This window comes from Cetorhinus maximus, unplaced genomic scaffold, assembly GCF_964194155.1.
Source record: "Cetorhinus maximus unplaced genomic scaffold, sCetMax3.hap1.1 HAP1_SCAFFOLD_2262, whole genome shotgun sequence".
Classification (NCBI taxonomy): domain Eukaryota; kingdom Metazoa; phylum Chordata; class Chondrichthyes; order Lamniformes; family Cetorhinidae; genus Cetorhinus; species Cetorhinus maximus.
In genome coordinates, this window is record NW_027598201.1 from 255 (window position 1) to 25,409 (window position 25,155).

The 25,155-nt window shown below is 55.9% G+C and overlaps 2 protein-coding genes across 2 annotated transcripts in view; one reads left to right on the forward strand and one right to left on the reverse strand.

Annotated features, from left to right (window-relative positions):
• Positions 1 to 342: 342 nt before the first annotated feature.
• On the reverse strand, positions 343 to 13,942 carry naa10 (N-alpha-acetyltransferase 10, NatA catalytic subuni; the record flags this gene model as incomplete). The annotated part of the gene is made up of 7 exons (XM_078537359.1): positions 13,812 to 13,942; positions 7,262 to 7,360; positions 5,291 to 5,349; positions 4,663 to 4,708; positions 2,632 to 2,747; positions 1,164 to 1,208; positions 343 to 477 (listed from the first exon to the last, which is right to left on the reverse strand). Coding segments are annotated over exons 1-7 (614 nt in total), but the record flags the coding sequence as incomplete, so codon positions are not given.
• Positions 13,943 to 16,774: 2,832 nt separating this feature from the next.
• The window catches only part of LOC144677156 (red-sensitive opsin-like), a 29,864-nt gene continuing 21,483 nt past the window's right edge, over positions 16,775 to 25,155 (forward strand). The window contains exons 1-4 of the mRNA XM_078537358.1: positions 16,775 to 16,926; positions 18,997 to 19,293; positions 22,318 to 22,486; positions 23,769 to 23,934. Coding sequence (XP_078393484.1) covers positions 16,821 to 16,926; positions 18,997 to 19,293; positions 22,318 to 22,486; positions 23,769 to 23,934 — 738 coding nt within the window. The 5' untranslated portion in view covers positions 16,775 to 16,820. The remainder of the gene's footprint in view (positions 16,927 to 18,996; positions 19,294 to 22,317; positions 22,487 to 23,768; positions 23,935 to 25,155) is intronic.

Consider the following 25,155-nt stretch of genomic DNA (forward strand, 5'->3'; position numbering starts at 1 on the left):
CCCGCACCCTCCCTCCCCACCGATTGGGTTTATTAGTGACTGTCTTATATCGATGACCCCCCCACCCCCCACCGCGTTCTGGTCTCGCCCGCACCTCCCCTCCCCCACCCAGATAGATAGGTTTCTTGATGGGTAAGGGGGATCAAAGGTTACGGGGAGAAGGTGAGGAGAATGGGTTGAGAAACTCATCGGCCATGATTGAATGGCGGAGCAGGCTCGATGGGCCGAATGGCCTAATTTCTGCTCCCACGTCTCATGGTGCAAGTGGAGATGCCCTTCTCTACGTCTACCCGACTGGCCTCCTAGCAGCTGATCTCTCAGGTGTCTGCTGTCTAGACTAACAAAGTCTGCTGCGGAAGGACCAAGAGGAACCTGAAGGAGACGAAACAAACCTCATCAGCCATTAGGGTCAGGTCCCTCTTCATAGCGTAGGCGTCCTCCCCGTCGGCGTAGTACTTGGGTTCCACTTCGCTGATCCTGCGATGGGGACAGGGGCAGTTTTTACACAGTGGCACAGAGGCTATGCTTCGGTCATAGACACGGCTTTACCCGCGCCCGTGGAGAATAACCGGCTCAGCTAGGATATACCGGCCTGCGGGAGGGAGCAGTGGAGCGGCACCAGAAACCTCCCCGGCAGGGGGTGGGATCTGAAGGGGTTAAACTGCGAGGACAGGTTATACAAACTGGAGCTTCTATTCCTGCAAGCGGCGAAGATTAAGGGATGATCTAATCAAGGGGTAAGGGGTTTTAAGATGATTAAAGGGTTCAATAGGGTCAACGGAGAGAAACTGTTTCCTCTAAGTCAGTGGGAGCGGAGAGGGGTGATGGGGGGGGGAAAACAATCAGAACAAGGGGTCAGAACCTTGAACTGAGATCCAGGCGGCAAAGGGGAGTGGGATTCCGGAGCTGGTAAATTTAGCAAGGAAAGCAAACGGAGAGGGGCGGAGAGGTTTAGAGGGAGGATTTCCAGAGCTTAGGGCCCCCATCCCAGGCAGCTGAAGGCACGGCCACTGATGGTGGAGCGATGGGAATCGGGGATAAGCTAGAGGGGCAAGGCAGAGAGCTCGGAGAGTTGTAGGGCTGGAGGAGTTAGAGATAAGTGGGTGGGGTGGGGGTGAGGAAGAAAGGATTTGGGGTTGAAATCACGTCCGAAGAGCACTTACTGGAAGTTCAGCGTGTTGGAGTAGAGATGAAGGGCCGCTCGGTTACTGTAAGGTGGAGAGATCAGAAAAGCAGGAGTTAAAATTCACAGATTAACACCCTCAGGGTACTGCAGCCTTTCAACATGCTCCTCTGCCGATGGCCCAGAGGGTGGCCAGGATCTCCCTCTGCTTGCTCACCCTGGCGCCAGCTGGAACGGGCAGCCCTGGCAGAACGTTCACCCGCCGCCTCAGATAACGCTCACCCGCACCCGGCCGTTGGTGGGAGCTTGCTGTGTACCAACCGGCTGCCATTTTCCCTACCTAACAGTGACCCGCAACCCCCTTCCCCCCCCGCCCCACTCTGCCGCCAGAGCCGGGTACACTCCAGCCCGATCCAGAGCCGGGCACCTTCCGGTTATATCCAGGACCAGGGCTCTTCAGCCCGATCTAGAACCGGCCGTGTCACAGACAGATCTGGAATCGGATGCACACGGGCCAGAGCCAGACATACTCGGGCTGGCTCTAGAACCGGGGGGCACACTCGGGCCGGCTCTAGATCCAAGGGGCACACTCGGGCCGGCTCTAGATCCAAGGGGCACACTCGGGCCGGCTCTAGATCCAAGGGGCACACTCGGGCCGGCTCTAGATCCAAGGGGCACACTCGGGCCGGCTCTAGATCCAAGGGGCACACTCGGGCCGGCTCTAGATCCAAGGGGCACACTCGGGCCGGCTCTAGATCCAAGGGGCACACTCGGGCCGGCTCTAGATCCAAGGGCACACTCGGGCCGGCTCTAGATCCAAGGGGCACACTCGGGCCGGCTCTAGATCCAAGGGGCACACTCGGGCCGGCTCTAGATCCAAGGGGCACACTCGGGCCGGCTCTAATTCCAAGGGGCACACTCGGGCTGGCTCTAATTCCAAGGGGCACACTCGGGCTGGCTCTAATTCCAAGGGGCACACTCGGGCTGGCTCTAATTCCAAGGGGCACACTCGGGCTGGCTCTAATTCCAAGGGGCACACTCGGGCCGGCTCTAGATCCAAGAGGCACACTCGGGCTGGCTCTAGATCCAAGGGGCACACTCGGGCCGGCTCTAGATCCAAGGGGCACACTCGGGCCGGCTCTAGATCCAAGGGGCACACTCGGGCCGGCTCTAGATCCAAGGGGCACACTCGGGCTGGCTCTAGAACCAAGGGGCACACTCGGGCTGGCTCTAGAACCGGACACGCTTGATTTGCATCTTGATCCCGACATGCTTGGATTGGATCTAGATCTTTTTTATTCATTCGCGGGATGTAGCGCTTCGCTGGCTGGGCCCAGCGTTTATTGCCCCATCCCTAGTTGCCCCCTTGAGAAGGTGGGGGGTGAGCCGCCTTCTTGACCCGCTGCAGTCCCCGTGTGGTGTAGGTACACCCACCGTGCTGTTAGGGAGGGAGTTCCGGGGAGGGAGGATCTAGAACGGGACACGCCTGATCCGGACGGTGAGTGTACCTTTTCCTGACGTGTAAGGAAACGTATCGGGCGTTGAAATTCTCGATCATGGCTCTGGATGCCTGGTCCATCAGCTTCTGGGCTAGTCCGAGTCGGCGATGGGACCTCTTCACTGCCTGTGGAGAAGGAACAGGGCACGTGAGATTAAACCACATCAGATCCGCAGATGCGGGAGGTTAAATCACATCAGATCCCGGGACGCGGGAGGTTCAATCACATCAGATCCCGGGACGCGGGAGGTTAAATCGCATCAGATCCCCGGACGCGGGAGGTTAAATCACATCAGATCCCGGGACGCGGGAGGTTAAATCGCATCAGATCCCCGGACGCGGGAGGTTAAATCACATCAGATCCCCGGACGCGGGAGGTTAAATCACATCAGATCCCGGGACGTGGGAGGTTAAATCACATCAGATCCCGGGACGCGGGAGGTTCAATCACATCAGATCCCGGGACGCGGGAGGTTAAACCACATCAGATCCTGGGACGCGGGAGGTTAAATCGCATCAGATCCCGGGATGCGGGAGGTTAAATCGCATCAGATCCCGGGACGCGGGAAGTTAAATCGCATCAGATCCCCGGACGCGGGAGGTTAAATCACATCAGATCCTGGGACGCGGGAAGTTAAATCACATCAGATCCTGGGACGCGGGAGGTTAAATCACATCAGATCCCCAGAAGCAGCAGGATCCGGAAGGTTAAATCCCACCTGATCCACGTCCGGCTGCACTGACAAGGGAGAAGCGTGTTCAGGGCTGTTGTTGTTGGTGGGATAGGAGAGCTAATTGGATAGCTCTTTAAACGAACCGGCACAGGCACTTTGGGCCAAATGGCCTCCTCCTATTCTACAATTAGACAGGTCAAGGGGCCACACACCACAAAACTCCTGCACCCTGCCTCTGCAAAGTCCTTCATCTGACTGGGGTACAGCCCCAGTAACAACACCACCAGCTCCTCCTTCCAGAGTGGCCCCCCACCCAGCCCCGAGCAGCCCCCCTGCCCCTTCCCCAAGCTGCCCCCCTCCTCCCCGAGTGGCCCTCCCCAGCTGCTCCTCACCTGGAGCCCGTGTGCTCCTCTCAGTGTGAATCACCGGGGGGAGAGTCACCCACACGTCCCAGGATTCAGACCAGATGCTGCACCGTTCAATACCTTCACTAGCTGAGCCATTGTGAGGGGGTTGGAGATGGGGGCAGGTGGTGTGGTGGTGGTGGAAACAATGTGGTCAAGAGGGGGCAAATCCTTCTGTCGGCATTTTCTGCTACATTGGAAGGAGAGGGGAGCCCACTCCCTGGGACAGCAGCTATTACTCGAAGATCATCCTCCTGGAGACGGAGAGGGTCAAGTGCACCCATCCCTCCCTCCCTCCCCACACAGGGGGCATCTATCGCTGCCCCTCTCTGGCCTCTGGACAGAGGAGTCTCTCAGTGATGAGATACCTTCACAGCTTCATGTACACTCCCACTATACACAATATTCTTTCCAGGTAGCCTCTGCAGTACGTTACTCCATTTCTCCTACGGATATCTGCAATTGGGGTCTCTCTCTCTCTCTCTCTATACAACCCAGGCTCGGACAAAGAAATCCTCTGTCCGTGACCAGGATGCTTCTCTGAAGCTAAACCTGCTGCTCTTGAGGGCAGCCTCGGACCTGCTGCAGTGTCCACAACAGGTAGAGTTCCAGCGTCTCCTCCAGTGAGATAGGATCGAGCCTGGGGGTGGGGTAGGGGAGGGGGTGGAATACCACAGCACGGGTGGGCTAAAGGCCCTGCTCCTGATCGCACTCACACCGGGTCAGAGGAGTGGGGTAGAGAAGGGGAGAGAGAGATGGAAAAGGGGGTAGGGAGGAAGATCGGAATCTGTAACGTTGCTGCTGACTTGTACAAGCCCTCGCCTACTCCCATCCCCCTCTCTGTCTTTCCATCCTCACTTTTCCCTCCCTCCCTCCCTCCCCGGTCTCCATCCTCCCTCTTTTCCACGCCCGGCCAGTCTTGGCCTGGCTGCCCTCCATCTTGCGGAGACGCTGGCTCCTTACCAAGGAGGTGATGTGTCCGTGAGGGACATCATCAGGATCTTCTTCCCTGAAAGAGAGAGAGAGAAAATGAAACTCACACATTGAGGATCAAACTCGCTGAGGGAGGGGGGGGGGCGCGAATACATCGGAGGGACTTTGGTAAACTTCCCGAGGTAACAGTGGGTCAATGTGTCACTCGGGGCGGTACTGAGGGGCACACACACACACACACACACACACACCGAGGCTGACACAGGCTCCAGGGTCCACTCCACACCCTGTTAGCACAACACACGCCTCGATAACTGTGGATCATAATCAGGCCATCGAGATAAGACAGGACAGAAGGGAGAAGAGATGAGGAAAAGGGTTTCAATAGGGTAGATAGTCAGAAAATGTGTGTGGAGGGGTTGCGGGGAAGACCAGAACTAGGTGGGGTGGGGGGCCAGCAATATAAGACAGTCACTAATAACGGGGGGGAGGGGGAATTCAGGAGAAAGGTCTTTACCCAGAGAGTGGGGAACTCGCTCCCACAGGGAGTGGGGTTGGGAAGAGGCTGGTACAGGGCAGAAACCCCAGCACAGAGAGCAGACGGCCTGTCTGTGTATAACTGAACGAGCAAACTCGAGAGGGGCTGCCTCTCACTTACATTTTAGCCAGGACGTAGCCCACAATCTTTCCATTCTCGTCCTCGGCGATGTAAGAAAGCTGGAAGGATGGACAAGGACAGTTAGTGACCCACACGATGGGAAACCTGTTCCCGGTCAGTCCCCAGTCTCTGCCCCTCCTCTACACGCACACCCACCCTCCCGAGAGATGGATCCCGGACTCCAGCTCCCAACAGTTCAAGCTAGCTCTGGGGATGTGGGGCCCTGGGTACGGCTGCCGTTTATTCTGGAGGAGAGGGGGCGATGGGCACTCAGCCTTCACAGCTCCAGTCTGTGTGCTGGAAGGGCCTTTAGGTTGCAGGATTTTGACCCAGCTAAAACAGTCCTGTCAGAGCAAAGCTTTGCAAATCTCACACAGGACATGCACACCCTGCCCACAATCAGTACTTCCTGGAGTCAGGGCCTTCAGCGAACACTTCGAATTAAAATGGGTTCCGTCAGTTATCGACTCGTCACCTCCCGTCTCACTCTCAGCTCTGAGTCAGTCCTGGATTCAACGCGAGTGGTTAAAGTCGATGGCTCGTCACGACGGTCCCAGCAGAGTCTTAATGTGCTCCTGCGCTGTCAGAGGGTCAGTGTTGAGGGAGCGCCGCACTGTCGGAGGGTCAGTGCTGAGGGAGCGCCGCACTGTCGGAGGGTCGGTGCTGAGGGAGCGCCGCACTGTCAGAGGGTCGGTGCTGAGGGAGCGCCGCACTGTCGGAGGGTCAGCGCTGAGGGAGAGCCGCACTGTCGGAGGGTCAGCGCTGAGGGAGCGCCGCACTGTCGGAGGGTCAGTGCTGAGGGAGCGCCGCACTGTCGGAGGGTCAGTGCTGAGGGAGCGCCGCACTGTCGGAGGGTCAGTGCTGAGGGAGCGCCGCACTGTCGGAGGGTCAGTGCTGAGGGAGCGCCGCACTGTCGGAGGGTCAGTGCTGAGGGAGCGCCGCACTGTCGGAGGGTCAGTGCTGAGGGAGCGCCGCACTGTCGGAGGGTCAGTGCTGAGGGAGCGCCGCACTGTCGGAGGGTCAGTGCTGAGGGAGCGCCGCACTGTCGGAGGGTCAGTGCTGAGGGAGCGCCGCACTGTGGGAGGGTCAGTGCTGAGGGAGCGCCGCACTGTGGGAGGGTCAGTGCTGAGGGAGCGCCGCACTGTCAGAGATGCCGTTTCTCAGGACGAGACGCTAAACCGAGGCCCCCATCTGCCCTGTCGGGTGGGTGTAAAGGTCCCACTGCTGGGCAGAGTGGGGGTGGGGTGAGGGGGGGACGGAGTTCTTCCCAGTGTCTATGGACTAACATTTATCCATCAACCAACATCATGAATACAGATGGTCTGGATTATTATGACATGGCTGTTTGTGGGATCTTGCTGTGCGGTTAGCTAGCTGCTGCGTTTCCTACAGATAAAAGCAAAATCTTGCGGATGCTGGAGACCTGAAATAAACACAGAAAATGCCGGAAAACTCAGCGGGGCCATCGGCAACCGTGGAGAGAGAAAGCGAGTTAACATTTCGATTCGGTCTGATTCGTCTTCAGACAGAGGAGCTCCTTCAGCTCGGAGGGAGAGTCAGACGGACTCCAACTATTAACTCCGTTTCTCTCTCCACAGGCGCTGCCAGAGCCGCTGAGGTTTCCGGCACTTTGCGTTTTTATTTTATGCTATCTTTCCTACATTATCATAGGAGCTACTCTTGTTGCAAAAAAAAAACAACTACTTCATTGACCATGAACCATTTTGAGATCTGCTGAGGTGACGAATGCCACTACAGATGGATAAGTCCTTCTTTCTATGTCAACAGTCACGGGGGTAGTTGCAGGGTCGGCCACTAGGTGGCTCTCTGGTGTGATGTTCGAGACTCCATCTTAAGACAGCTGCCAAGTCAGTTTGTTGGTGGGACGGGGGCCTGGGAGTAAATTTGGCTGAGTAGCAGAGTGCTGGTCATGTCACCCGAGAACGTGAGGATAAAGGTATCAGAACCCACCTGGGGCCACGACAAGCCATGGTAGAAGTAGTACTTCATCTGGTAGTTTTCAGGCAGGCACAGCAGGTTACAGTGCTGCATATTCATCAGGTCTTCAGGCTGCGAGCAGACAAGAGGAATCATCACACACGTACGTAACTGCTCACTGCAGAGCCAAGCAGCAGGAAGGGACAGAAGGGTATTCTGATAGGGTGTGATGAAGGGGATTGAAGGGTATTCTGATAGGGTGTGATGAAGGGGATTGAAGGGTATTCTGATAGGGTGCGATGAAGGGATTGAAGGGTATTCTGATAGGGTGCGATGAAGGGGATTGAAGGGTATTCTGATAGGGTGCGATGAAGGGGATTGAAGGGAATTCTGATAGGGTGTGATGAAGGGGATTGAAGGGTATTCTGATAGGGTGTGATGAAGGGGATTGAAGAGTATTCTGATAGGGTGTGATGAAGAGTTTTCAAGGGTATTCTGATAGGGTGTGATGAAGGGGATTGAAGGGTATTCCGATAGGGTGCGATGAAGGGGATTGAAGGGTATTCTGATAGGGTGTGATGAAGGGACAGGCGGGTATTCTGATAGGGTGCGATGAAGGGGATTGAAGAGTATTCTGATAGGGTGTGATGAAGGGGATTGAAGGGTATTCTGATAGGGTGTGATGAAGGGACAGACGGGTATTCTGATAGGGTGCGATGAAGGGGATTGAAGAGTATTCTGATAGGGTGTGATGAAGGGGATTGAAGGGTATTCTGATAGTGTGTGATAAAGGGTATTCTGATAGGGTGCGATGAATGGGATTGAAGGGTATTCTGATAGGGTGTGATGAAGGAGATTGAAGGGTATTCTGATAGGGTGCGATGAAGGGGATTGAAGGGTATTCTGATAGGGTGCGATGAATGGGATTGAAGGGTATTCTGATAGGGTGCGATGAAGGGGATTGAAGAGTATTCTGATAGGGTGCGATGAAGGGGATTGAAGAGTATTCTGATAGGGTGTGATGAAGGGGATTGAAAGGTATTCTGATAGGGTGTGATGAATGGGATTGAAAGGTATTCTGATAGGGTGTGATGAATGGGATTGAAGGGTATTCTGATAGGGTGCGATGAAGGGGATTGAAGAGTATTCTGATAGGTTGTGATGAAGGGGATTGAAGGGTATTCTGATAGGGTGTGATGAAGGGACAGACGGGTATTCTGATAGGGTGCGATGAAGGGGATTGAAGAGTATTCTGATAGGGTGTGATGAAGGGGATTGAAGGGTATTCTGATAGTGTGTGATAAAGGGTATTCTGATAGGGTGCGATGAATGGGATTGAAGGGTATTCTGATAGGGTGCGATGAAGGAGATTGAAGGGTATTCTGATAGGGTGCGATGAAGGGGATTGAAGGGTATTCTGATAGGGTGCGATGAAGGGGATTGAAAGGTATTCTGATAGGGTGCGATGAAGGGGATTGAAGGGTATTCTGATAGGGTGTGATGAAGGGGATTGAAGGGTATTCTGATAGGGTGCGATGAAGGGGTTTGAAGGGTATTCTGATAGGGTGCGATGAAGGGGATTGAAGGGAATTCTGATAGGGTGCGATGAAGGGGATTGAAGGGTATTCTGATAGGGTGCGATGAAGGGGATTGAAGGGTATTCTGATAGGGTGCGATGAAGGAATTGAAGGGTATTCTGATAGGGTGCGATGATGGAATTGAAGGGTATTCTGATAGGGTGCGATGAAGGGGATTGAAGGGTATTCTGATAGGGTGTGATGAAGGGGATTGAAGAGTATTCTGATAGGGTGTGATGAAGGGTTTTCAAGGGTATTCTGATAGGGCGCGATGAAGGGACAGAAGGGTATTCCGATAGGGTGCGATGAAGGGGATTGAAGAGTATTCTGATAGGGTGTGATGAAGGGGATTGAAGGGTATTCTGATAGGGTGTGATGAAGGGGATTGAAGAGTATTCTGATTGGGTGTGATGAAGGGGACTGAAGGGTATTCTGATAGTGTGTGATAAAGGGTATTCTGATAGGGTGCGATGAAGGGGATTGAAGAGTATTCTGATTGGGTGTGATGAAGGGGATTGAAGGGTATTCTGATAGTGTGTGATAAAGGGTATTCTGATAGGGTGCGATGAAGGGGATTGAAGGGTATTCTGATAGGGTGCGATGAAGGGGATTGAAGAGTATTCTGATAGGGTGTGATGAAGGGGATTGAAGGGTATTCTGATAATGTGTGATAAAGGGTATTCTGATAGGGTGCGATGAAGGGGATTGAAGGGTATTCTGATAGGGTGTGATGAAGGGGACTGAAGGGTATTCTGATAGGGTGCGATGAAGGGGATTGAAAGGTATTCTGATAGGGTGTGATGAAGAGGATTGAAGGGTATTCTGATAGGGTGCGATGAAGGGGATTGAAGGGTATTCTGATAGGGTGTGATGAAGGGGATTGAAGGGTATTCTGATAGGGTGCGATGAAGGGGATTGAAGAGTATTCTGATAGGGTGCGATGAAGGGGATTGAAGGGTATTCTGATAATGTGTGATAAAGGGTATTCTGATAGGGTGCAATGAAGGGGATTGAAGGGTATTCTGATAGGGTGTGATGAAGGGGACTGAAGGGTATTCTGATAGGGTGCGATGAAGGGGATTGAAAGGTATTCTGATAGGGTGTGATGAAGAGGATTGAAGGGTATTCTGATAGGGTGTGATGAAGGGGATTGAAGGGTATTCTGATAGGGTGTGATGAAGGGGATTGAAGGGTATTCTGATAGGGTGTGACGAAGGGGTTTGAAGGGTATTCTGATAGGGTGCGATGAAGGGGATTGAAGGGTATTCTGATAGGGTGCGATGAAGGGATTGAAGGGTATTCTGATAGGGTGCGATGAAGGGGATTGAAGGGTATTCTGATAGGGTGCGATGAAGGGGATTGAAGGGAATTCTGATAGGGTGTGATGAAGGGGATTGAAGGGTATTCTGATAGGGTGCGATGAAGGGACAGAAGGGTATTCTGATAGGGTGTGATGAAGGGGATTGAAGGGTATTCTGATAGGGTGTGATGAAGGGGATTGAAGGGTATTCTGATAGGGTGTGATGAAGGGGATTGAAGAGTATTCTGATAGGGTGTGATGAAGGGTTTTCAAGGGTATTCTGATAGGGTGTGATGAAGGGGATTGAAGGGTATTCTGATAGGGTGCGATGAAGGGACAGAAGGGTATTCTGATAGGGTGTGATGAAGGGGATTGAAGGGTATTCTGATAGGGTGTGATGAAGGGGATTGAAAGGTATTCTGATAGGGTGTGATGAAGGGGGATTAGAGAAAGATTCATGTGCAGCAGAAACACCAGCAGATATAAACCCGAGGATCCCCCGAGAGTACACACTCTATAAACCCTCGAGGATCCCCCCGAGGGTACACACTCGATAAACCCCCGAGGGTACACACTCGATAAACCCCCGAGGGTACACACTCGATAAACCCCCGAGGGTACACACTCGATAAACCCTCGAGGGTACACACTCGATAAACCCTCGAGGGTACACACTCGATAAACCCCCGAGGGTACACACTCGATAAACCCTCGAGAGTACACAGTCGATAAACCCTCGAGGGTACACACTCGATACACCCTCGAGGGTACACACTCGATAAACCCTCGAGGGTACACACTCGATAAACCCCCGAGGGTACACACTCGATAAACCCTCGAGAGTACACACTCGATAAACCCCCGAGGGTACACACTCGATAAACCCTCGAGGGTACACACCCGATAAACCCTCGAGGATCCCCCGAGGGTACACACTTGATAAACCCTCGAGGATCCCCCCTGAGGGTACACACTCGATAAACCCTCGAGGATCCCCCCGAGGGTACACACTCGATAAACCCTCGAGGGTACACACTCGATAAACCCTCGAGGGTACACACCCGACAAACCTGCGAGGATCGGCCCTGGTCAGGAGGGGGATGGAATTGGCAGTGCAGCTTCCGACGGGGGAAGTGAATAGCAGCTCCCAGCCCCCTCCGCGCTCGGACGGGAATGAAACGCCCGGCTGTGCTGTGGGTGGGGAGGAATTAACACATCCTGGCCTCGGAACGCTTAAACCTCTCTGCGAATCCGGCCGTCCGGTGGGGGGGGAGGTCTCAGACCCGTGCACCGACGGTGCAAACATCAACCTTTGGTGCCAGGGCAAAATTAGTCCTGAACCAAACAGCGCCGATCGAACAGGATCATCCAGGGGTAGCGGCGCAGAGAGTCTCTCTCTCTCCCCCTGTACCCACCCGGAGCCCCTGTTCACCCACTCCCCACCTTCCACTTTGTTCCCCAAATCAGGGGGCTGGGCTGGAAGAGCGAGGAGGTCTTGTTGCAACTGAACAGAGATTGAGTCGGACTCACGTCTGGAATACCGCGCAGTCTTGCATTTATCCCAGCAAAGGTACTTAGGGATGGAACAGACTAGGGTTGATTCCTGGGATCGGGCGATGTTCCTAGGAGGAGAGATTGAGGCCAACAGGTCCATGTCCCCCCAGAGTTTACAATGAGAGGTGGTCGCATTGAAATTTAAATTCGGAAGGGCTTTGACAGGGCGGGTGCAGAGAGGCTGATTCCCTTCGGACCCCCTCCCTCCCTCCCTCTGCTGGACAACCTCAAACACAGGGTGGGTGGGTGGGGGGTCACGGTCTCAGGATAAGGGGGCAGCCATTTCAGAGTGAGATTGCGGAGACGTTTCCTCACTCCGAGGGTTGTGAATCTTCGGGATTCTCTGGGGATCCTGCATCGTTGTATAGGTTCAAGGGGGAGACGGTCGATGAAGGGAACTGAGGCACGTGGGGGGGGGTGGGGGGGGGTGCAGGGCAGCGGGGTTGAGAGGCTGGAGATCAGCTGTTCTCTTAGCAAATGGGGCAGCAGGACTCGTGGGGCAGATTGGCCTCGTCCAGCAGCTAATTCCCACATACTCCTTCCACTGAGCAATCGGGGAGGGGGCAATGTGTCCGGGGGGGGGGGGGGGACGTGTCCGGGGGGAGGGGGCAACGTGTCCGGGGCACCGGCGTGTCCGGGGGGAGGGGGCAACGTGTCCGGGGGGAGGGGGCAACGTGTCCGGGGGGAGGGGGCAACGTGTCCGGGGGGAGGGGGCAACGTGTCCGGGGGGAGGGGGCGGTGAGTCTGGGGGGAGGAGGGAGGGGGCGGTGAGTCCGGGGGGAGGGGGCAGTGAGTCTGGGGGAGGAGGGAGGGGGCAGTGAATCTGGAGGGAGGGGGCAGTGGAGTCTGGGGGAGGGGGCAGTGAATCCGGAGGGAGGGGGCAGTGAATCCGGAGGGAGGGGGCAGTGAATCCGGAGGGAGGGGGCAGTGAATCCGGAGGGAGGGGGCAGTGAATCCGGAGGGAGGGGGCAGTGAGTCTGGGGGAGGGGGCAGTGAATCCGGAGGGAGGGGGCAGTGAATCCGGGGGGAGGGGGCAGTGAATCTGGGGGGAGGAGGGAGGGGGCAGTGAATCTGGAGGGAGGGGGCAGTGAGTCTGGGGGAGGGGGCAGTGAGTCTGGGGGGGAGGGGGCAGTGAGTCTGGGGGGAGGAGGGAGGGGGCAGTGAATCTGGAGGGAGGGGGCAGTGAGTCTGGGGGGAGGGGGCAGTGAATCCGGAGGGAGGGGGCAGTGAATCCGGAGGGAGGGGCAGTGAATCCGGAGGGAGGGGGCAGTGAATCCGGAGGGAGGGGGCAGTGAGTCCGGGGGGAGGGGGCAGTGAATCCGGAGGGAGGGGGCAGTGAATCCGGGGGGAGGGGGCAGTGAGTCTGGGGAGGGGGCAGTGTGTCTGGGGAGGGGGGCGGTGAGTCTGGGGGGAGGGGGCGGTGAGTCTGGGGGGAGGGGGCGGTGAGTCTGGGGGGAGGGGGCGGTGAGTCTGGGGGGAGGGGGCGGTGAGTCTGGGGGGAGGGGGGCGGTGTGTCTGGGGAGGGGGGCGGTGAGTCTGGGGGGAGGGGGCGGTGAGTCTGGGGGAGGGGGCAGTGAGTCTGGGGGGAGGGGGGCAGTGTGTCTGGGGAGGGGGGCGGTGAGTCTGGGGGGGAGGGGGCGGTGAGTCTGGGGGGAGGGGGCAGTGTAGCTGGGGGAGAGCGGGATGGGGGTCTGCCTGGGGGGAGGAGGTGGGGGGGGGAGGTGGGGGGGAGGAGGTGGGGGGGAGGAGGTGGGGGGGAGGAGGTGGGGGGGAGGAGTGTGGGGGAGGAGGTGGGGGGGAGGAGGTGGGGGGGAGGAGGTGGGGGGGAGGAGGTGGGGGGGAGGAGGTGGGGGGAGGGGTGGGGGGGCGGGGCTCTGACCACATGGGGGAGGGGGCGGGGCTCTGCCCGCGGGGGAAAGAGGGGGCGGGGCTCTGCTCGCGAGGTTATGGGGCGGGGAAGTTGGGGGCGGGGCACTGCCCGCGGGGGGCGGGGCGTGTGCTCCGCCATGATGTGCAGCGTGCTACGTTCGGCCGGGATCGGCAGTGGATTTTTGGGATCATTCCTGTCAGGATCGCCGCGGCTCCTCGCTGCTTTCCATTCATTTAAATGCCCGGGCCCTGCGCCGGGCTCCCCCCTCGCTCACTCACTCACCCGGGCGTTTCGGATATTCATGGCGCCGTTTTCAACTGCCGATCCAGCAGCCACCGACTCTACCACCTCAACCGACAGCAAACACCACCTGACCCCGCCGCGGCCGCCTCTCATTGGCGGCGCCTCTCCGCCAATCGCCTGCCGGCAGAACGGCTCCGCCCCCCCTGACCTCCCATCCAATCACCTTCTGGAGCCCAGCAGACTGACATCTGCATCAGCCAATCATCCCTCAGGAAGGCGGGATTAAAGACTAGGGCCGCAACCTCCGGTCTTTCAACCAATCGGCAGGCCCGCCTCTGGATTGACAGATCCATCTACCAATCAGCTGGTAGAGCAGCTTTGACTGACAGCCCAGGCCACCAATGATTCTTGCATTCCGGTACCAGCTGTCAGCCAATCAGGTGGAAGGCCCTATTTCTATTCTCCGCCCATTCTTAAAGGGGCAGCATCAGATTCCGGTAATGGGGAAGTAAATCAAACTGGGATCTTCCTGACCCTGGTCCTGGGTTTAATCCTGACCCTGGTCCTGGGTTTGATCCTGACCCTGGTCCTGGGTTTGATCCTGACCCTGGTCTTGGGTTTGATCCTGGTCCAGTGAGCACTCCCCAGGTTCCAGAGGAGGGAGTGAGGACAGCTGTGATGCCACTTGTTGTCGAATGACCGCTTCCTTCGTCCTCTAGGCTGGGGTCAATATGGAACCCCACTTAATGAAGACAAATTCCTGCCTTCGGATCATGGACCCAGAACTGGAGACGGCCTTGAAATTGTGCCAACCGCATTCTAGTTGGGACTCTCACCCAATCAGCTATGGTTCTTTCTAACCCAGCCGCCAGAGCCCAAAGGAAGATGTCCTCACCCCCTTTGCCATCCACCCAACCTCCCTGTTCAAAGTATTCATTGCCTTTCTCCCAGTTTCTAATGCTGTTTAAATTCACGCTCACCTCTGAGTCACCACGGTACAGCTACAACACTGGCATCTACCCGGCTATGTGGAAAATTGCCCAGGTATGTCCTGTACACACAAAGCAGGCCAAATCCAACCCGGCCAATTACCGCCCCATCACTCTACTCTCCATCATCAGTAAAGTAATGGAAGGGGTCATCAACAGTGCTAGCAAGTGGCACTTGCTTAGCAATAACCTGCTCACTGATGCCCAGTTTGGCTTCCGCCAGGGCCACTCAGCTCCTGACCTCATCACAGCCTTGGTTCAAACATGGACAAAAGAGCTGAACTCCCGAGGTGAGGTGAGAGTGACTGCCCTTGACATCAAGGCAGCATTTGACCGAGTGTGGCATCAAGGAGCACTAGCAAAACTGGAGTCAATGGGAATCAGGAGGAAAACTCTCCACTGGTTAGAGTCATACCTAGCACAAAGGAAGATGGTTGTGGTTGTTGGAGGTCAGTCATCTCAGCTCCAGGACATCACTGCAGGAGTTCCTCAGGGTTAGTGTCCTCGGTCCAACCATCTTCAGCTGCTTCATCAATGACCTTCCTTCCATCATAAGGTCAGAAGTGAGGATGTTCGCTGATGATTGCACAATGTTCAGCATCATTCCTGACTCCTCAGATACTGAAGCAGTCCATGTCCAAATGCAGCAAGACCTGGACAATATCCAGGCTTGGACTGACAAGTGGCAAGTAACATTCGCGCCATACAAGTGCCAGGCAATGGCCATCTCCAACAAGAGAGAATCCAACCATCGCCCCTTGACGTTCAATGGCATTACCATCACTGAATCCACCATTGTTCCTCCTGGTGTCCTGGGGCCAATATTTATCCCTCACCCAACATCAGTAGAAGCAGGTGACCTGGGTCATTGTGACACTGCTGCTTGTGGGAGCTTGCTGTGCGCAAGTTTCTGCCTCGTCATAAATCGACCGCACTGAAACGTATCTTACTGGCCGTGGATGGATTTGGGAGTCCTGACATAGCAAAAGATGCCGGAGAAATGGGAACTTTTATTTCTTAACCGCATAGGAATTTCTAGATGAGAATAGCCCCCTGTTTCACCTCGTCCTGCGCTATTTGTCACCTGAGGCAGCGCTGGAGTTATTGACCAACCCCGGGGCTCGATCTTGATTGGTTGACCCACCACGGACTCCCATACGTCAAGAGGAGGAAAGCTCCCAGTGATGGAGGTCAAGCTGAGGGGAGCGCCTCTTCCTTGCCTACAGGCTACACTTGCCACATCTCAGAGACCTCCAGTCCCCTATAGGCGACGATCCGATCTCGCTGTCCAAGTTTGTGCCCGAATGAATCAGGAATGGCGTATCTCGAGGGAGCCTTACCCCATAGACTGGCCGCTCGCTCCCTCGCTCCCTCAAATGAAGTTGTCCAGCTGATTTGTTCCGAAATTCTGACCGGACGTATGGTAGTTTCCCCTGGGCGAGGTGAAGCAGCCTGTCATGGTCTACATCACCGAGTCGCTTCTGAATCCTCCCCAGGGCCAGCAAGGGTACCTGCTCTTAGCCTCCTCCTCCCCTGGTGAGAAAGGGGCCCAATCCTTCCATCTCTCCCTGGCTTTATCCCATCGATAAGGTCAACTTCCTTCTTGTGAGGCAGTGACCACACCTGGAAATGCAGCCTCAGCGATGGCTCCCAACCTGCTGGCGTTTTGGCTCCCATGCCCCGCAGCTTGAGTGTTGACCCAGTTTGGTTCCGGTGGGACTGAGGCACGGGAGAACTGGAGGATGTTAAGCGCAGATTATCTCCAGCCAAATCCCGATTAATCTTGACCCCAGAATGTGAAGCCCTTCACCTGAAGTGCCCAGAAAAGCCCCCGGCTCTTAACCCGCGGACTGACGTCAGGACAAGCACAGGAGCGGCCGGAGGAGCAGTGAGGGTCCTACATCCTATCATCTCAATTAAGAGATCAGGTTCTGAACAGGGGAGCGAGGCGATAAAGCCCCGTGTGCCGTATAAAAGCTTCCCGCCGATCCCCATACTGGTTCACAAGGTCACTGATCGGAGACGCGAGGGGCGCTCGGAGCTGCGGAGACCAGGGGAGATGACGGAATCCTGGAGTTCGGTGGCCTTGGCTGCGAGGAGGAGATATGAGGATGAGACCACCAGAAGCAGCATCTTCACCTACACCAACACTAACAGCACCAGGGGTGAGTGAAAGGGAGGGGGGGGCGGTGCTGGAGACCAGTAAATCAGCAACCGTGGCTTCGTAGGTAAACTACCTGAAGACCATCTGCGCCCACGCAGGTATTCGCAGTTACCTGGATGGAGGAAAGGCCATTCAGCCTCTCTGCTCTGTACTGGCGCTCCTGCCCCACACCAGCCTCCTCCCACCCCCTCTTCATCTCCCCCATACCCTTCTAGTCCTTTCCCCCTCGTGTGTTTATCCAGCTCCCCCCTTAAACACATCGACACGATTCACCTCGACCACTCCCTGTGGGAGCGAGTTCCACATTCTCCCCGCTCTCTGGGTAAAGACGTTTCTCCTGAATTCCCCCCTCCCCACCGATTGGATTTATTAGGGACTGTCTTATATCGATGGCCCCCCCTCCCCTAGTCCTGGTCTCCTCCCCCAACAAGTGGAAACATCTTCTCTACGTCGACCCTATCGAAACCCCCTCCATCGTTTTAAAGAGCTCGATCAGGTCACCCCCTTCCCTCAGCCTTCTCTTTCCTGTTTAATCTTTCCTGATAGTTCAAACAAGCACCAATATTGGATTAAACGCTTCCCCCTGACCACAAACTCTCTCACCGCTGACGTGGCCTTTGCTAAGGGGTTCCGGTCTCCATTATTCTGAGGGAGGTATGGAGGGGCCGGGGAAGGTGCTGAATGAAGATTCACACACACACAGGGCTCTCTGCCCGGGGAGGTTGTAACCGGTCAGGAAAGACTCACCAGGCTGCGTCAGCATTAACATCGTCACCACACCCCACACTTACATGTGAAGCTAGAGTCCGGGGCTCAGGAGAATGGGTGTGGGGGAGACAGAGAGTCAGAGAGAGAGGGGAGGGTGGGGGGAATACATTCCATGTTCATCGTTCTGCAAAGTATTTCGGAGAGCTCTCTCCTAATGGTTTCATTGCTCACTCCTCCTCCCTCCCCTCCTTTCCAATCTCCCTCCCTCTCCCTCTACCCACAAGCGAATCACCCCCTCCATCTCCCCCTTCATGTCTTTGCTGTACTCTCTCCCCTCCCTGTCTCCCTCTCGCCTTTTCCCCCCACTCCCACTCTGTCCCCCTCCATCTCCCCACCTCCTCTCCTCTCTGTCTCCATCGCTCAACCCCCCGCCCCATCTTTCTCGAAATCCCTCTCTCCCCGCTCCCCTTCACTCCTCCTCCACTTCCGCCCCCCCTCCCCCTCTCTCTCCAACCCTCCTTCCTTCCCCTCCTCCACCATCCCTCTCTCCCCTCACCCCCTCCCTCTCTCCCCTCTCCCCCTCCCTCTCTCCCCACTCCCTCTCTCCCTCTCTCTCTCGCTCTGTCTCCCCACTCCTCTCACCCTCTCTCCCTCTCTCGCTCTGTCTCTCCACACCCCTCTCCCTCTCTTCCCATCCCTCCCCTCTCCATAACCTCTTCTCTCCCTCTCTCCATCTCTCCCCTTCTCCCTCTGTCTCCCTCCCCCATCCATCGCCCATCTCCATCTCTCCCCCCCACCCCTCTCTCCCCCTTTCCCTCTTTTTCCATTCCCCTCTTCCCCTCCCTCTCTCCCCCTCTCTGCACTCCCCTCACCCTCTCTCCCTCTCCCCTTCTCTCCCTTCACCCTCTCTCCCTCTCCCCTTCTCTCCCCACTCCCTCTCCCCACTCCCTCTCTCCCCCTCCCTCCCCTATCCATCACCCCTTCTCTCCACCTCCCCTCCTCGTCCCCTTCCTCTGTCTCCCACTCCCCCTCCACCTCTCCCCCTGACCCCTTCTCTCCCCCTCTCCGTCTTTCCTCATTCCCCTCTCCTGCTCCCTCTCTCCACCTCTCCCTACTCCCCCTCTCCCTCTCTCCCTGTCCCACTCTCCCCCATCTCTCTCCCCCCCCCTCCCCTCTCCCTCTCTCTCTCTCTCTCTCTCTCTCCCTCTCTCCCTGTCCCACTCTCCCCCATCCCCCTCTCCCCCACTCCCCCCCTCACCCTCTCTTCCATCCCATCTCTTCTCCGTCCCCCTCCTCTCTCTCCACCCCCCTCCCCCCTCCCCTCTCCCTCTCTCTCTCTCTCTCTCTCTCTCCCTCTCTCCAGGTCCGTACGAAGGCCCCAACTACCACATTGTCCCCCGGTGGGTTTACCACCTGAGCAGCTTCTGGATGGTTCTCGTGGTGGCCGCCTCTGTCTTCAGCAATGGCCTGATCTTGGCCGCCACCTGCAAATACAAGAAGCTGCGCCACCCCCTCAACTGGATCCTGGTCAACTTGGCGATTGCGGACCTGGGAGAGACCTTCTTCGCCAGCACCATCAGCATCTACAACCAATTCTTTGGCTTCTTCATCCTGGGACACGCCGTGTGCGTCTTCGAGGGCTTCACCGTGTCCGTGTGCGGTAAGGTCACAGGACAAGGGGGAGCTGGAGGCCATTCAGCCCCTCCAGCCGGCTGCTGCTGTTATATTCCTTCTTGGTTGGTGGGGGGAGGAGGGTGAGCATCGTTGGCAAGACCGGTGTTTATTGACCCTCCCCCACCCCCCACCCCCCACCCCCACCCCACCAACCTCTCCTCGGGCCTTGGGGTCAGCGGGGCAGTACCTGAAAGAGAGACGGTGTTAATATTTTAGACGATTGCAGGGACAAGGGCACAAGAGCCAGGGGCGGGAGCTGACCACAGGCCCATCGGACCTACCCCACCCTACCCCCGAGACCAAACATCTACCCGTCCCAGTCTTCAGCGATGGAGCATCCACAACCCTCTGGGAGCGGGGGGGGCGGGGGGGGAGAGAATCCCAGAGGTCCACCACCCTCTTAGTGAAGAAATTTCTCCTCATCCCGGTCCTAAGCGATCGGCCCCCCTTATCCTGAAGCTGCTCCCCATCCCGTGTTTTAGATCCCCCCCCCTCCGACCAGCGGAAACAATCTCTCCGCGCCCACCCTGTCAAACCCCTTCAGAATCTCGTCCGTCTCAATGCGATCGCCTCTCATTCGGCTAAACTCCAGAGAACATTGGCCCAATTCACTCAGCCTCTCATCGTAGGACAACCCCCTCCCCCTCATCCCAGGGACCAATCGAGTGAACCTTCCCTCTACCCGCCTCCGATGAGAGTCTATCCTTCCTTAAACGTGGGGACCAAAACCGCGCACCGTTGTTCCAGATGTGGTCTCGCCAAAACCCTGCGCGACTGTAAGGGGGAAGGAGTAAAGGGACATGAGATTGGATGAGGATCTGGGACCGGGTGGGAAATTGGGGTCAAGGTGGGGGGTCTGGGGTTGGAATGGGGGATCTGGGAACGTATGGGGATCTGGGATCAGGGTGGGGACCGGAGATCAGGGTGGAGATCTGGGATCATGCTTAGGGATTATGGAGTTCAGAGAGGGGTGTGGGGTTCAGAGGGGGGTGTGGGGTTCAGAGGGGGGTGTGGGGTTCAGAGGGGGGTGTGGGGTTCAGAGGGGGGGTGGGGTTCAGAGGGGAATGGGGTTCAGAGGGAGTTCAGGGGTTCAGAGGGGGATGTGGGGTTCAGAGGGGGTTCTGGGGTTCAGAGGGGGATGAGGGGTACAGAGGGGGATGTGGGGTTCAGAGGGGGTTCTGGGGTTCAGAGGGGGATGAGGGGTACAGAGGGGGGTGGGGTTCAGAGGGGGATGTGGGGTTCAGAGGGGGATGCGGGGTTCAGAGGGGGATGTGGGGTTCAGAGGGGGCTGTGGGGTTCAGAGGGGGATGTGGGGTTCAGAGGTGGATGTGGGGTTCAGAGGGGGATGTGGGGTTCAGAGGGGGATGTGGTGTTCAGAGGGGGGTGTGGGGTTCAGAGGGGGATGTGGGGTTCAGAGAGGGTCTGGGGTTCAGAGGGGTTGTGGGGTTCAGAGGGGAATGCGGGGATCAGAAGGGGAAAGGGGTTCTGAAGGGACTGTTGGTTTAGAGGGGGTTCAGGGTTTCAGAGGGGGATGTGGGATTCAGAGGGGGATGTGGGGTTCAGAGGGGGATGTGGGGTTCAGAGGGGGGTGTGGGGTTCAGAGGGGGGATGTGGGGTTCAGAGGGGGATGTGGGGTTCAGAGGGGAATGTGGTGTTCATAGAGAGTCTGGGGTTCAGACGGGGATGCAGGGTTCAGAAGGGGAAAGCGGGGTTCAGAGGGGGGTGTGGGGTTCAGAGGGGGATGTGGGGTTCAGAGAGGGTGTGGGGTTCAGAGGGGAATGTGGGGTTCAGAGGGGGATGTGGGGTTCAGAGAGGGTGTGGGGTTCAGAGGGGGATGCAGGGTTCAGAAGGGGAAAACGGGGTTCAGAGGGGGATGTGGGGTTCAGAGGGGGATGTGGGGGTCAGAGGGGGATGTGGGGTTCGGAGGGGTTGTGGGGTTCAGAGGGGAATGTGGGGATCAGAAGGGGAATGGGGTTCTGAAGGGACTGTGGGTTTAGAGGGGGTTCAGGGTTTCAGAGGGGGATGTGGGGTTCAGAGGGGGGTGTGGGGTTCAGAGAGGGTGTGGGGTTCAGAGGGGGGATGTGGGGTTCAGAGGGGGATGTGGGGTTCAGAGGGGAATGTGGGGTTCAGAGGGGAATGTGGGGTTCAGAGAGGGTGTGGGGTTCAGAGGGGGGTGCCGGGTTCAGAAGGGGAAAGCGGGGTTCAGAGGGGAATGTGGGGTTCAGAGGGGAATGTGGGGTTCAGAGAGGGTGTGGGGTTCAGAGGGGAATGCGGGGTTCAGAGGGGGATGTGGGGTTCAGAGGGGTGTGTGGGGTTCAGAGAGGGTGTGGGGTTCAGAGGGGAATGTGGGGTTCAGAGGGGGGTGTGGGGTTCAGAGAGGGTGTGGGGTTCAGAGGGGGATGTGGGGTTCAGAGGGGAATGTGGGGTTCGGAGAGAGTCTGGGGTTCAGAGGGAATGTGGGGTTCAGAGAGGGTGTGGAGTTCAGAGGGGAATGTGGGGTTCAGAGGGGGGTGTGGGGTTCAGAGGGTGATGTGGGGTTCAGAGAGGGTGTGGGGTTCAGAGGGGGATGTGGGGATCAGAGGGGGATGTGGGGTTCGGAGTGGGGTGTGGGGTTCAGAGGGGGGTGTGGTGTTCAGAGGGGGGTGTGGGGTTCAGAGGGGGGTCTGGGGTTCAGAGGCGGGTGTTCAGGAGTTCAGGAGCGGGAAATGAGGTTTGAGTCCAGTTTGTTGGAGGCTTAACCCTAGTCACGGCTCTCTGATCGGATCTCGCTCTCTTTCTGTCTCTCTCTGTCTCTCTCTCTCTCTTTCTGTGTCTCTGTCTGTCTATCTCTTTCTGTCTCCCTCTCTCTCTCTCTCTCTCTCCCGGTCTCTGTCCCTCTCTCTGTCTCCCTCTCTCTCTCTGTCTCTCTCTCTCTCTGCCTCTCTCTCTCTCTCTCTCTCTCTCTCTGTCTCTCTCTCTCTCTCTCTGCCACGTTCACTGATGTGAGTACACTGCCTTTTCTCTTGGGCAGGTATTACAGCTCTCTGGTCATTGACGATGATCGCCTGGGAGAGGTGGCTCGTTGTCTGTAAACCGTTCGGTAATATCAAGTTTGACAAGACCTGGGCAATTGTTGGCATCATCTTCTCCTGGTGCTGGTCCACTTTGTGGTGCCTGCCTCCCATGTTCGGCTGGAGCAGGTGAGGACCCTCCACCCTGCCCTCCCTCTTCCCTCAACCTCCTCCCGTTGCCTCTCTTTCCACCCCCCTCACTCCTGCCCATCCCCTGACTTTCCATTTCCATTTACATTTTTAGCTCTTGATTCTGTCTCATTATCATGTGAATGGGAAATGTAGAAGCACATCATTCTCTCTTCTACATTTTCAGTCCAAATTCCCAGCTCACCTTTATCATGGGAACTGCCTATGTAAACATGTCACAGTGCAGTTACACCCGCCTGCCACTGGCAGCGCTGCAGCGTAATGTTTACATTGACAGATTTCATTTGAAACGTAGATGTACATCAAACAGGAAATGAGAGAAGGAGCAGATAGCTCGCGTGTTAACCCATTGACAAAGTTCCTGTTCTATTTGACATTGTAAACCAGACACTCCAATTCCCAGTACCCGCTTATTGGTAAAATCTGGCCTGAATGTTGGCTGATTTCCCCTCTCCCTCTCTCCCTCTCTCTCTCTAACCCAGGGATCACTGGACAGTGATCAGGAGCAGGAACCCTGGCTGATTCCCCTCTCTCTCTCTCTCTAACCCAGGGATCACTGGACAGTGATCAGGAGCAGGAACCCTGGCTGATTTCCCCTCTCTCTCTCTAACCCAGGGATCACTGGACAGTGATCAGGAGCAGGAACCCTGGCTGATTCCCCTCTCTCTCTAACCCAGGGCTCACTGGACAGTGATCAGGAGCAGGAACCCTGGCTGATTTCCCCTCTCTCTCTCTAACCCAGGGATCACTGGACAGTGATCAGGAGCAGGAACCCTGGCTGATTTCCCCTCTCTCTCTCTCTAACCCAGGGATCACTGGACAGTGATCAGGAGCAGGAACCCTGGCTGATTTCCCTGAGTTGGAAATATATCACTGTCGCTGGGTCAAGATCCTGGAACTCCCTCCCTAACAGCGCTGTGGATGTACCTACATCACACGGGGACTGCAGCGGCTCAAGAAGGCTGCTCACCGCCACCTTCTCAAGGGGGCAATTAAGGATGGGCAATAATTGCTGGCCTAGCCAGCGAAGCCCACATCCCACGAATGAATAAAGATAAGGAGGGTGTGGCCATTCAGCTCCTCGAGACTGTTCCTCCATTTAGTTCGATGATGGCTCCTCTGTATTTGAGGGGGCTGTAAGTGGAACCTGGGCCATACTGTTGTTAACTATAGTCGGATATGATAATAGTGGGGTTAAGATATTTCCCTGCCTTGATTTGCTTCTGACTCCCTGATTTTAAGGTATTTACTCCAACATTAGATACTGGCCTCATGGATTGAAGACCTCGTGTGGTCCGGATGTGTTTAGTGGGAGTACAGACGCTGGGAATAAATCGTACATGGTCTCACTGATCATCACCTGCGCTGTCCTCCCTCTCGCTATCATCATCATCTGTTATTTACAAGTCTGGATGGCCATTCGAGCTGTGAGTAGCATCCTACAGTGTTACCAGCACAGCACACCTCACCGCCTCAACCCATCGACACATCGGCTCCAACCCAGGCACCGTGCTCAGGAACTCACACCCACGCACACTCACTCACTTACACACACATGCACACTCACTCACTTACACACACATGCACACTCACTTACACACTCACAAACACCCACACACACACACATTCTCACTTACACAAACACTCACTTACGCACACACACATTCTCACTTACACAAACACTCACTTACACACTCACACATTCTCACTTACACATGCACACTCACTTACACACTCACACAAACACCCACACACACACATTCTCACTTACACAAACACTCACTCTCACACGCACACATTCTCACTTACGCATGCACACACACACACACACACACACACTCACTTGCACACACACACAAACACCCACACACACACACATTCTCACTTACACAAACACTCACTTACACACTCACACAAACACCCACACACACACACATTCTCACTTACACAAACACTCACTTACATACACACACATTCTCACTTACACACACACACACAAACACCCACACACACACACATTCTCACTTACACAAACACTCACTTACACACTCTCACAAACACCCACACACACACACACATTCTCACTTACACAAACACTCACTTACACACGCACACATTCTCACTTACACACACACTCACTTACACACTCACACAAACACCCACACACACACACACACATTCTCACTTACACAAACACTCACTTACACACGCACACATTCTCACTTACACACACACTCACTTACACACGCACACATTCTCACTTACACACACTCACTTACACACGCACACATTCTCACTTACACAAACACTCACTTACACACTCACACAAACACCCACACACGCACACATTCTCACTTACACAAACACTCACTCTCACACGCACACATTCTCACTTACACACACACACATTCTCACTTACACAAACACTCACTTACACACTCACACAAACACCCACACACACACACACATTCTCACTTACACACACACACATTCTCACTTACACAAACACTCACTTACACACTCACACAAACACCCACACACACACACACACATTCTCACTTACACAAACACTCACTCTCACATGCACACATTCTCACTTACACATGCACACTCACTTACACACTCACACACACACACTCACTTACACA